Genomic DNA, 12,906 nt, shown 5'->3' with positions numbered 1-12,906 from the left:
GTAGCCACAACGTGTGAAATTTAAAGTTTCTTGGATTTCTCCGGGACCCCTCAACAGATCAAGACAAAATTAACATGGGACCATCTGGGAAGCATACCCTTCCAAAAAAAAAAAAAAAAGAATTTTTCAAACCGGTCCACTATTCTTCAAGTAATACGAAAACACACATAAAAAGCAAGCCGAAATCATAACCTCCTTTTTTGAAGTCGGTTAATAAACAATAGAAATACAGAGCAAAAGTAACAGATGAGGATGAGGATTTATTGGAACTGAAATATTTGAAGAGCCAAGGAAAGGTGTAGACTTTTTCTGAAGAAGTTTCGGGGGAAACCAAAACTCAACTGATTTGAAAACTTCCACAATCTACAATAATAAACTCGAGAAGATAGCTAACCTTCAAATGGAAGTCTGTATTTTCATTTTCACATATTTTTGGGATATTCTTTTCTAGAACGTCACATCTTGGGTTGTGCTTGATTCATTAGGCATGAAGTATCTGTGTCGTGAAAGATGATATTATTTGTTTCGAAAACAAGTATTGCACACACACAAAAAAAAAGAGCATTTTTCATTCTTATTTTTAAATCAAGAACGCGCTATTTGCATTTATGTTGGTGTTGTCGGTATTGTAAGGAGAACAATTAGTAACAATAATGGCATATTTTGAGACACTTCAAAGAGTGTCTTTGAAATTTAGTCCTAAATTAAACGCAACTTTTTAAAACTTACACTTCATGGAACAGAGAAGAAACACCATATTTTCTTGAAAAAAACGTTACGCGTAAGAAAAAGTTCAACCAATGGCTTGAAGTATAGTTAATACATGATATCTTACTTTTAGACTTTAACAGCGCTCTCCTGAAAAATCGTGTTTTTGAGGTATGACGTTGCTGAAAGGAGTGAGCGATATACCCACTACAGAAAAGTACGAGTACTTTCCGACATTTTAACGCAAAACCTTACTCGAATTTGCGCATGCGTCAGTTCTCTTCTGATTTTATCAAAACAGGGGTGATAGCAAGAAGGAAGTAATGAGCAAGCAAAAACCGAATGCATCGGGAAGTTTGGAACACCTGCTAGTCGCGGAGTTCGAGAACAGAGATTAACACCATCAACATTAGTAAAATAAATTGCTAATCAGCTTACATTTTTGATCATTCAGTGTATTATGTGGCTTGAAAGGAGGAAAACTCATGAATGTTGTTTGAATTTGAAGAGAAAATATATAATATACAATAAGGCCGATTACTTTAAAATCCGGAAACTTTTAGTATCATTAAATAAATAGATAATACTGAAAGTTAAAAAAAAAAAAGAAAGAAAGAAAGAAAGTCGTACATAAAATGTTTTTTTACGAGATTTTTTTTTTTTTTTTTGAAAGATTTAAGCGGAAAGAGCATCATGTGTTTCTTGGCTCTCATGTATTTTTTATGTAATAATTTGGTTTTGATATAAACAGCTTTAATTTTAATGTAATTGTGATGACTGAAAAACGAAAAAATCTGCAAAAAATAATCAAATTAACATTTTATTGGTTGAACAAAAATGCGCCATCTTCATACAAGCACAATTTTCTTTTCCAGCATAAAACAATTCTTTAGTGTTGTACACATATCACTCGCTTTTACAATGAATCTATTTTTCAGAAATGATTGTTCACAGTCTTTGCATCGTTTGACACAACGAAAAATATTACTCAGTTTTCACTGAGTTTATTGAGATTATGTTTTGTTAATTGACAATATTTGATCGAGCCAACATTACTTTTTAAAATCATGTAAATGAGTTTGTTTTATTATTTTTTTATCTTCAGATACGTTATATCAGTTTGTCTGGATTGCGTTTATCCAGTGAATCCCTTCTTCCGGGAAAGTTTGACGTTCGTAATTTGTGCAATTTCTAGATTAGGATCATTAAGTTGGTTGACGTCTTCCAAAGATTCTTCTGATCCTTCGTCGTAGTCGTATCCGAAAGGACATTCAAGGACATCTTCTCGTGCAAGAGAGTGAGAATCTACGTCATTAGGGTGGTAGCGATGTCTGTAATACTCTCTGTTTACGACCATAGTTGAAGTAATTTGTTCGACGTGTTTGACTCCTACGAAGAAAATTGAAAGAAGAGAAGATGGTTAAGACGAAATATTATCAATATTTTTTGTAATGGAAAAAATTAATAAAATGACATATGAGGTAAAAAGGGGGTAAAGTGGCAAAATAAAAAACAAATGGAGATAACCAGTACAAATGATAGGTGAACCTTTTTTCAGTTTCAGGGCAAAAGATGGTACTAGCAGCCCTGGTAGGTTCTGTTATACAGCATGATTATGGAAAACTTTTCAAGGAAAGCCTAACTAGGATCCTTATCTTTATACGCATTTTATTCAAAACTTGAAAACGTCCATTTACATCCCTCTGCTTCACACTGCTTCATATGTATCTTTATAATTATTACCTCAGTGATTGAAAAAAATAACATTTGTGAACACAAATAATCAAACTTTATAAATCTCTCATTCAAAAACATTGAACAGAGGACCTTGATGTGATAGAAGAATATATATTAACATAAGTGAGCACATGACAGGGTTGTTACCGGAGGAAACATACACTTTTCTGTAAAAAAAAAAGGGGGGGAAGACAAGAGAAAGAAAGTACAGGAAGTTAAGAAAAGAAAAAAAAATGAAAAAAGAAGTGAAACGTGTGTGTGTGTACCTAAATACTTTGCTAACAAAATTAAAATTGCGGTAAGTGTTATACGGTTTTAATTTACCCTCGTTTCAATAGAAATTTTCATTTGTAGCTTTTTTTTTGTGATTTTCAAAAGATTTTATTTTGGGATTTTCTAATATCATTCCTCAGATGGCAAAAAAAAAAAAAAAAAAAAAGTCCTGATCTTGCTTGATTCTTTAACATTTTTTGTTGAATACACGGTGGAATTTCCATTATGTTGGGGTGTTCCAATCTCATGTATTTCAGGGTTAGTTGTATCTCCTATTCTACAGTTCTGCTTAAGATTGTGTACATTAAGGCAGCGTTTTTTTTATCCTTTCAGTGCTCACTACACAGTTTCAAAAATTTATTTCCATCGGGCCTTTCATTTCTGAAACTTCAAGAGGGATCAGTAAGGTGATTTTTTGAGCACTGTGAGGTTCACACATGTTGTATTTTAAGTATGAAAATGTATCTTACCCATTAAGGCCATATCTCGATCCAGTTGATTTCTGAGTTCAGAAAGTACACGTCGCACGCCACATTTTCCCTAAACAATTACCAAAAAAAAAAAAAAAGTTACAATTTTAACGATATACCTTTTCAAATACATAGAAGTACTTTATAATGTTCAGAATTAATAAGAATTAAGAAATTCCAAACATTTATATAAATTATACCAGCAGTTTACACTTAATTTTAATATAGTATGTACTTGCATTAAAAAATAAATTAAAAAAGTGAAAAAAGAAGGAAAGAGTTGTTTAAGACACTTCTGAGAGTAACTTATATTTTCTTTTGGTAAAATGAAATTTTAATTTTTCAATGTAAAACAACATGAAATTCATTGTTTCAATCTATTAGAAGAAAATTGTAATTACAAGAATAATGTTAAGAAGCAATGGAAAAGCATCTTAAGTCCTTTCCGAAATTTACGTGCAAGTTTACTCTCTACTTAAGTCATTGAAAACTCATATTGCTTCCGATCAGGATTTTTGGGAATCGTTAAACTTTTGGAAAAAATGATACTTTCCTTGTCAATGATTGTCATCTGACAAAACATTTACGTTTCTGCATCCATTGACCAAGGAAACGGAAATGTAAGCCTTTTTCCCTAATTGAAGTTTGTTCTCAAGTGAAGTCCCCTGCGTCTTTCCTGTCGTTTCGGGTAATAAAACGTTTTTACATCCAAAAGCAGAAGAAACAAAATTAAAACGTAGTAGCTATATATTATCTTTCGGTCCATTTCATTATTTATTTTATGTTCACTTAATCGTTGTTTAGTCAATGACCATTATTTTTTGTAATAGCAAAAACTTGTTTTTTTAATCTCTCAATGGTTGTCGACGATTTTAAACTCTCGTTTTATCACTGTAATTTGTGCCTTCATAAGATTGAATGATTTTTCTCATCAGACTCAATCGTTCGACGAAATGAACATTTTAAAACATACCGATTAAACTTGTAACAAATTCTTGGCAGTAACAATGTTTGTTATATTCAAAATATAAGTTGCTTGTTTCGCAAAGTTCAATTTTTTTAAATACTAAAAAGTTTTTTTTTGCTCGTGCAGAAATTGTTTCAACAGTAAAGGACTTTCTTTGTTTTGCCTGAATAATATTTTAATAATTACAGTTATGAATTGAAATTTTCGCGCTGTATTCTTGCTTTGTCTTTAAATATATTGTAATAACTGAAAAAACAGAACCTACGCTGTGCAACATGGCCCAGGAAACTGGCCTCTGAACGAAAACTGCATCAGCACCGAGAGCAAGAGCTTTGATGATATCATGTCCCCAACGCACACCACCTTCTACAAAAATTTCTACATTTGGATAGACATCCAGAGCTTCAGATACTTCTGCGAGTGCCTCGATCTAAAAGAAGAAAAATCCATTTTAGAGCTGCTTACATCTTAAGAATAAGGGTTACAACTCATATTGAATCACTTAATATAGAGAGAGGAAGCCTAAAACGGGAAAGTTTGTACAAAACAGCATTAGCAATTTGCTAGTTCGTTTTGCATCATTAACATATTAAATTTTATTTTAATTCCTAATTTAATGATAACAAAAGTTCCGTTCAATACTAAACGGTACTACTTCCCCGTATACCAATTTTGACTTCTTAGTAGCTGATCCAAAATCTCAAAATTAACAAAAATTGCAAATTATTTTAAACGTGACTTTTTAACATGTTAACCTGATTTTTAGAAAGCAAATATGCCTATCTCATCTGCAGAAATATATGCTTAAAAATAAATTAACGAATACATCAAGTAGTAACACCTTTTTAATAAAGAAGCTTATGTATTTTTTTCCATTTAAAAAAAAATCTTTAATCGCTTTCAAAAAAAAAAAAAAAAGATTGAAAAGGCTCATTGAAATAAATACATTACGCCCAAAAATAATTTTTTTGTTGTCTTTTTTTCTTTGTTAAAAAAATGAGAAAAATAAAATAAAAAATGAATAAACTTACATTTCAAAAAATAAAAAAAAAATACATAAATAAATAAAAACAACAAAATTTCTACTTAAGGTTCATTAATTTTAGTTAAGTTAAGGGGTCTAAGGACCCTTAACCTTTAAACTTTTCGACCAAAAAGTTTTTCAAGTTATCGAAAAAATGGGTAAACTTTCCCCGTAGAGATTTATGTTAACAGCAGCTGTTTAAGCCTCTTTTTTCAGGTAGAGTTTTCTCAGGTTTCCCATTTTGCGTGCGTGATATCTCAGAAAGTTTCTCATATATTTCCGTAAAACTTTCAATACATGTTCGTCTGGTTAATTTTTATGATCTGAACCTAAATTTATTTGTTTATTTTTAATTATTTATTTATTTATTTATTTTTTGTAAATTTTATGTTAATCAGAATTTTCCAAAATTTTAAGTGAATATATATATATATATTTAATATTAACTTTCATTTTTAGTTAAAATTTAGGTTCAGTTCATAATAATGAAACGGAAATACATTAGAAACTTTGAGATATCACGCGCGCAAAACGAGAAACCGGCACCTGAGAAAAAGAGGCTTAAATAGCTGCGGTCAACATAAATCTCTATGGGGAATGTTTACGCATTTTTTCTATAACTTGAATTGTTTTTTGCGTATGGTAATAAATAAGGTATCGCATTGTTCAGAATTAAATTAGGCATAACATATATTTTTTCCAGAAAGTCGAAAATTTTGAAAGTTAAGGGTCCTTAGACCCCTTAAATTAATTTTAATAATAATTTTTTAAAAAAAAATCGTCTGCGCATATCCTTAAAGAAACATAAAGGACTCCAAATTTCTCCGCCAAACGCTGAATACTCAAATTAAAACTATAGAGTGAAAATAAAAACAAACTTTATCAACAATAATTATTTCAAAGTAAAAACATACCGACAGACAGACAAACACATTTTCCCACTTCAATATCCACTTTTCAATTTTTAATATTTATTCAATTATTTAATTTATTTTTGAGTTCTTTTTTGTTTTTCGCGATATTTTTAAGATGCATAAAGCCTTCTTTCATGCTTTTTCTTCTTTCTCTTACTGGGAAAATAGGCTAAAAACGGATTTTTGAAGAAGTACCAAAAGAATTATTTCACTTTTACAAAAGGGTAAAGTGATAATCTAAAATATCAGATATCACTCATGTACCTCGGTTACAAAAAAAAAAAAAAAAAAAAAAAAAAAAGATAATATTTATGTTGCGATTTTTTAAATAGCTTTGCATGCATATTTTATTATGCATATTAGTGCGTTACGTTTTACAGCAAAGGTAAGGAACAAAAATCGAAAACTGGCACTTTGCCTAGTGATATAGGATCTTATTGAATGATGAGACACAATCGTATTACATTGTACACTTACGGTTGCAGGAGCTGAATCCAAGCCATATCCTCCAGAATTGCTAACCATAACTGCTGCAGCACCACTCTCGACAGCTCTAATAGCATCGCAACCTAGTGAGAAGAAAAATCACTTTGAATTTGCTGCTATCATGGGACGATATTAATTTGAATGCTTTGAGTAGGCTCGGGATAACAGATGCTAAAAGACCACCAAGGTATATTTTCAAAAGGAAAATGTTTGCGAAAACTTATAGCGTACTTATGATGCACCTGCATCAACTAAGACAAACACAAATAAAGTTAATAATCCGTAAGTTACCGTCCTATAACCAGGGCTAAGGCAGAAATCCATGAAATACACCGCCAGTTCAGTCAATTCCAGCCGAGGACTGCAGTTTCGTGCTTATTAGCACTCATCAGCCCGGCATAGGAGTGACTGAGCTGGAGGTGGAAAATCCACCTGCCTTGCCTTCAATATTCGAGTTGAACCGAACCATTGTTTCGGTCACTCGTCTGGTCAGTGCTAATTCTGCATTAGCTACCAGTTTGTTTGGCACTCTTGACTTCCTTAAGAGGTCTTCCACCTCCAGCACAGTCACTCCTATGCCGGGCTGATGAGTGCTAACAAGCACGAAACTGCAGTCCTCGGCTGGAATTGACTGATCTGACGGTGCATTTCATGTACAAAGAAATTTGTTGTTGTCAATGTTCTAACAGTCCGTCACTAGGGCAAAATGTCTCATTAGGTCTCTTAGTTCATTTTCCGTCATGGTGTAGTCAGCAATCCATGGACTTCTCGGTAAAAATAAAAGATTCTATTTTTCAAATAAGCGACAGCCAGTGCGTACGTATGAGTGCTAAAGATATTAAAAATTCGAATTTTTTAAGAATTTAATAAAACTCTAATCATTTTGAAACTTTTGTCACATAAAAGGAATGCTTCAGCTGAGATTTTCCAATAAAAAATAAATCACGCATGCACTTAGAGGCAAAGCAACAAATTGGTGAAACAAAAAATTGAAAAAAAAAAAAAAAAAAAATTCACCCTTCATCGCAAATAGCGTGGAATAAGATGTAAATTTCTGGAATTTATTAACTTCGTATGTACAGTTGAGGCAGTAAGAAGCAAAGTGATGTAAGTAGACGTTTTCAAGTTTTGATTAATACGCAGTTAAAGATAAAGTCCTAGATAGGCATTCATTGAATTTTCTTTCTAAATCATGCTATACAGCAGCCATTTACAGGGCTACTAGTACTTGGGGCTCTTGCCCCAAGACAGAGGAGAGGTTCGGCTACTATTTGTACTGGTTACCTCAACATTTTTAATTTTGCCACTTACATTTCTTTGCTTCTCCCTGCCTCAATTATTCTATGTTCTATTCTCAATTATTCTACTCATACACGAAGATACAGGCATTCACTGCAAACTTCAATCGCTGGTTTTTAACAAGTAACTTGCAGAGCTTTTTTTCCAGAATCCCTTACCAAACATTCAGTAATCTTGTTATAAATATTATATTAAAATTAATTTTCTCTCTAAGTCGTTTAGTTTTTAATGTAATGCGTTTCCGAAAGTCATTATAATGCATCTCTTTAGCTTACCAATACTTTTTCAAAGTTTTTAAGATATTCAACTGGGTTATTTCAAAAGTTGCTACATAATTTTCGTTGAAAACGTATTACGTTGATAGTTATTAATTGCTATCTTTTGTGCATGCGTAGTAAAATTAATTGCTTGCAGTGTGGGGGAGGGAGGGGGAGTAGAAGAACTGCTAGGGGGCGCGTAGGTTTTAAACAAAAATATATAAAAGCAGAACTAACTATAATTTACTGCAGTCCTCGGTTGGAATTGATTGAGCTGGCGATATATTTTAAGTAACTATAATTTACTCGAATTTGTGGTTACATGGAAATATTTTCGACATTATCACGCATTTTTTTTTTTTTTTTTTTGAGGTTTTTAGTGCTGCTTTCATTCACATTTTTTTTTTGCGCATCTTGAGTTTTAGTATTAGCATACATGAAGTAATCAAAATATTGAGTAAAGTATTGAAAGTAACCTGCGGTGCTTTTTGTGACAGTTAAAACATAATATTCAAAAAATTGCATGGGAAACTTTAACAGACCTCCTATTGATGTTGTGAGAGTGACTCGCAGTTCATGTCATTCTCTGCTATACCCTTATTTACTTCAAATTAATTTGTAGTAAGTTTTTTTGATTACATGTTATCCAATAATTATGTTAAAAAAAGGGTAGTAATATTAAGTTTTTCTAAAAAACAAACTTTTCAAATTCCAAATGCATTACTTGTATTGACCACATGTGGTGGTGTGGAGGGGGCCAAGCCCAGTTGATATTGTCTCCGGTTAAAATCCAAGCCCACCAGAGCCCGAAGAAAACTTTCTTGTATCAAAAACCGAGCCTTCTACAGTCTAACATGATTTAATGAAAGATTAGTCTCAGCTGTTGTTTTTCAACAACTAAATATTGTTACTTTTAGTGCAACTGCGATTGGTACATTTTTTTTAACATCTATGTAAATGAAAAATGTTGTTTTAAATAGTCTCCATTAACAGAGAAGTTTCAAAATTTTCTCAAAATGTTCCTCTTCAAATGCATTACTGTTTGAGACACTGCAATAGTAATTGCAAAAAAAAAAAAAAAATATTATAAATAAGCGTTAGTTTATTTTCTGTTTTTTTTTTTTTTTTTTTTTTTTTTTTTTTTTTTTTTTTTACATTGATTGAACTGGTTTAAATATTGGTTCAGTTTCTCACAGCATGATAATGTTTATTTGCTTTGAATTTGTTTGGAGATAGACGATATATCTTAGCTTGAGTCCGAGCCCGAAACCCACTTTCGGCGAACCAACCCGAAGCGGGCTCGGGCTGAGCCCGTCTCATCTCTGGGCAGCAGACCAGAAAGTTTGAGAACACGTGTTTAAAATATAAAAGTTGCAATGAAAATCGTCACTTATTTCTTGTGAAATTGATAAAGTTGTGGATTTTTGAATCTGTCCCAAGTCCCAATACTGTTGGTTACATGGTGTACAGGCCCGTGTTCATATTTTCATAAAGGGAGGGGTTTTAAAACTTCCACATCCTTACCCGAGGGGGGGGGGGTTCAATCCACCACAAATTTTCGTTTTACGTTAAATTACAATCCCAGCATGGCATTTAAAGACCTGTAAAAACTGCCGTACTCTCCCCCCGCCCCGGAAAAATAATTCTATCTGTGCAAATAGCAGCAGCATTCCTTTATTTTACATCTTTTTAATCCAACCTTGTTTGTTTCTTTTTTAATCAAATTTGTTTACTAATGCGGTATATTGCAATTAATGTTAAAAACTGCCCACACAGTCTTTTACAATGTAGCATGTATATTAGGTTTCATATTCTGCTTAATAAATAAGAAAGAGCTTATTGCAGATGCAAATTAGATTACCAAATTCCTTCAATGCATCTACATAGCTGTAACATATACCGCATTCATCATAGCCTTCTCCTTGAGCATTGTTGCCGTTGTTAATACTTTGTGCTTACAAATCATTCAGCGGTTCTTCCACCATATTTTTTCCAAAAGGTTATTCCAGTTGGTAAAGCTCTAACAGCCTTAAATTGCTAAAAAACACCAGAAAGAAAGTTTATTATTTTTAAAGCCTTTTTTTTAAAGCCTTGCTCAAACTTTCACATTTTTACATAAAAGTTTTTCTTCAACTACAGTAAAATCCCTCTAATGCGGACACTAACGGGACAACTTTTTTTGTCCGCAATAGAGAGGTGTCCACAGGACAGGGGCTTAATAACGTTATTTGCATTTGAACTGTGGAATGAAAAATTGTCCGCATAAGAGGTCAGCTTTTGAGGGGTGTCCGTTAGGAGGGTTTTTACTGTATACATTTTCTTCTTTTGACTCATTATCTTTTCTACAATTAGAGGGGTTTAACCCCTAAAACCCTCCTCTTGAACACGGCACTGCATGGTGTAAAATGCGAGCAAATGTATGCGACAAAAATTTCATCTCTTTCACCCAATCGAAAAGATACCCACACGATCCATCCCTGAGAAATCAAGTTATAACGAACCTCTCGGTTAAAATTTATAATAAAAAGATCTTCACCTGTCACAACGCCTCTGATTACGATGGGTAAGTCAGTAAGTGTGGTGATCCATCGGAAGTCTTCCCAATTTTGCTCAGGATCAATGAGATAGTTTAGGTATTCATCCAATCCAAACGATCCAATACATTTTTCATATCGTTCGAATTTCTGATTTACTTTTTGGGTCTTGAAGTATCCTCTGCCTTTGATGAGTTCGATCTCTGCTAGGATATGATGTCGATGTAAGTATGCACCGTCACCGAAAAGCTCAACATTTGATTCATCATTTTCAATGTTTGGTACACTAAAAAAAAAAAAAACAAACAATTAGAGAAAACTGTAAAAGTCGATCTTTCTCTTTTTTTTGGCTCTCTCTCTTTTTTTTTTCTTTTTATTCAACTGCAAAAACATTTATTGTCTTAAACACAATAAGCATTTTGCGTCTAATTACAAATTGAGTTCTTATATTTATAGTTACATTAATTTTGATTTAGTATGAAGAGTACAGGAAAAAATTTTGTAGAGTACTTCCGGGGGTTAAGCCGCAATTTTTTTGTAGCTGTGTAAAATCTTAAGGCGCATATAAAATAAACTACATCCCGCTATGCTATTCAATGATAAATGTACAACATATATACTGCGACAAAAATAAAAATATTTATTTTTTTTCTAATTCCCTTTACTATGATGTGTTATTGTAAGTTCAGGGTATGACGCAGCACTTTTGCGATAGTTATGCCGTGCCTGTCAAAAAAGCAGAATAAAACAATGAATACCTGAACAAATGATTTTAGTGTTTTGAACTTGATACTGTTTGAACATTCGTAATACCTGATGATTCATCGCAGGGTCCTCACCTGATTGAAAACTAAGTTTTCTCTTAGCAGTTCTTCAGAAAAATAAAATTAAAAAAAAGGAATATATTCTCTAAATTTTGTTCATTTCCATTCCTATTATCGATACCGGCTAATAGTACAGGTGGTTTCTTGACTCACTATCACTTTTTAAAGCCTCGTAATAGAAGATATTTATTGAAGTGCTTATCAGGTGATAAACTGTTTTACTGTGCTGGTTCCAGGTTTTGCAGTTTGTAAGTTGATTCGAAGTATGCTGCTTTGAAAGCCATGAAAATATTTCTTTGTTTAGTATTTCCTTAAAAAATATTTTGGAAAACATGTGTGCGTAATGTGGTTAAATTGACGGTTTTGTCTAAATTTTTGAAAAATGGATTCCGAAATCTAAATATAATTTAAATTCGCTAATAGTTTTAATGTTATTTTAACGAAAACATCCTGAGAAATATTGACTATGAGGGAAAGGTGTTAGAAGTATGTATTGCAGAATTGTTATTATGCCTGAGAATGGGAGAGTTTCCGAAGAAAGAGGTTGCGGCTTTTGGAAAATATTTTACAACTATTCTGAGAGAAAATGATAATAAAATGGAACCAACCTTAGGTAATCTGGCAAAACAGGTCTGTCATGCCCGGATTTCACTTGTGTCCCGGCAACAGGTAAACTAATAGTGACAACAATTGCTCTATAACCTGCGGCCTCAGCACGTTCGACAATACTTTGAGTGATACTGCGATCTTTGAAAATGTAAGTCTCCATCCACAAGTTAGCATGAGGGGCCCTAGCAGCGACGTCCTCTAAATCTGTGTTTGCAAGAGCGCTGACTATGTACGGGACACCTTCACATTCAGCCGCTGCAAATGAAAAACATATTTATTGCAATCAGATAATCAAATCATAGGTGACGTTGTTTATAAACAGTAATGTTTCTAAGATGTTAATTCCAGAATAAAAGTGTGAACCAGTGCAGGAAATTTTAAAAATTAGAATATTTTCTCTTAAGTAGGAACATGGTCAAATTTTGATACTACATTCAGCATTTTACGTAATTTTCGAATTTTTTTTAAAAATTATTTGTTTGGTATTTACTGTAGAGGTTATAAATGCTTTGCCACGATGAAAGTAAAATTTCAGCATAAAACGAAAGTAATGAAGTGAAAGGCGCAAACGGAAGTACTGGCATGCAATGTTGACAATTTAGGAGCGAACTGGCTTCCAGATTGTTGAGCCTAATTCGATGAATTTGGCTCCAAAAATGAGACGTGAAATAAGCTGTTAGCTTAGTATTTTTTAGGCGTTTTTTGCACTTTTCGACATTAAACGATTGGCGAGGTTTTTTATTTGTAATGTGCTGTCCTTCACACATCAACGGTTCACAACAAACTAAGAAGTACTAAAAAAGT

The 12,906-nt window shown here is 32.7% G+C and overlaps 1 protein-coding gene across 1 annotated transcript in view; it reads right to left on the bottom strand.

The window, feature by feature from the left end:
• Positions 1-1,512: 1,512 nt before the first annotated feature.
• Positions 1,513-12,906, bottom strand: part of LOC129225564 (2-Hydroxyacid oxidase 1-like) — a 44,661-nt gene continuing 33,267 nt past the window's right edge. Inside the window, exons 6-11 of the mRNA XM_054860009.1 lie at positions 12,102-12,357; positions 10,672-10,955; positions 6,571-6,662; positions 4,421-4,585; positions 3,189-3,258; positions 1,513-2,097 (exon numbers count right to left, since the gene is read on the bottom strand). Coding sequence (XP_054715984.1) covers positions 1,844-2,097; positions 3,189-3,258; positions 4,421-4,585; positions 6,571-6,662; positions 10,672-10,955; positions 12,102-12,357 — 1,121 coding nt within the window. The 3' untranslated portion in view covers positions 1,513-1,843. The remainder of the gene's footprint in view (positions 2,098-3,188; positions 3,259-4,420; positions 4,586-6,570; positions 6,663-10,671; positions 10,956-12,101; positions 12,358-12,906) is intronic.

This window comes from Uloborus diversus, chromosome 7, assembly GCF_026930045.1.
Source record: "Uloborus diversus isolate 005 chromosome 7, Udiv.v.3.1, whole genome shotgun sequence".
NCBI lineage: Eukaryota > Metazoa > Arthropoda > Arachnida > Araneae > Uloboridae > Uloborus > Uloborus diversus.
The sequence above is the reverse complement of the archived record's forward strand: the minus strand, read 5'-3'. Positions and strand labels throughout refer to the sequence as shown.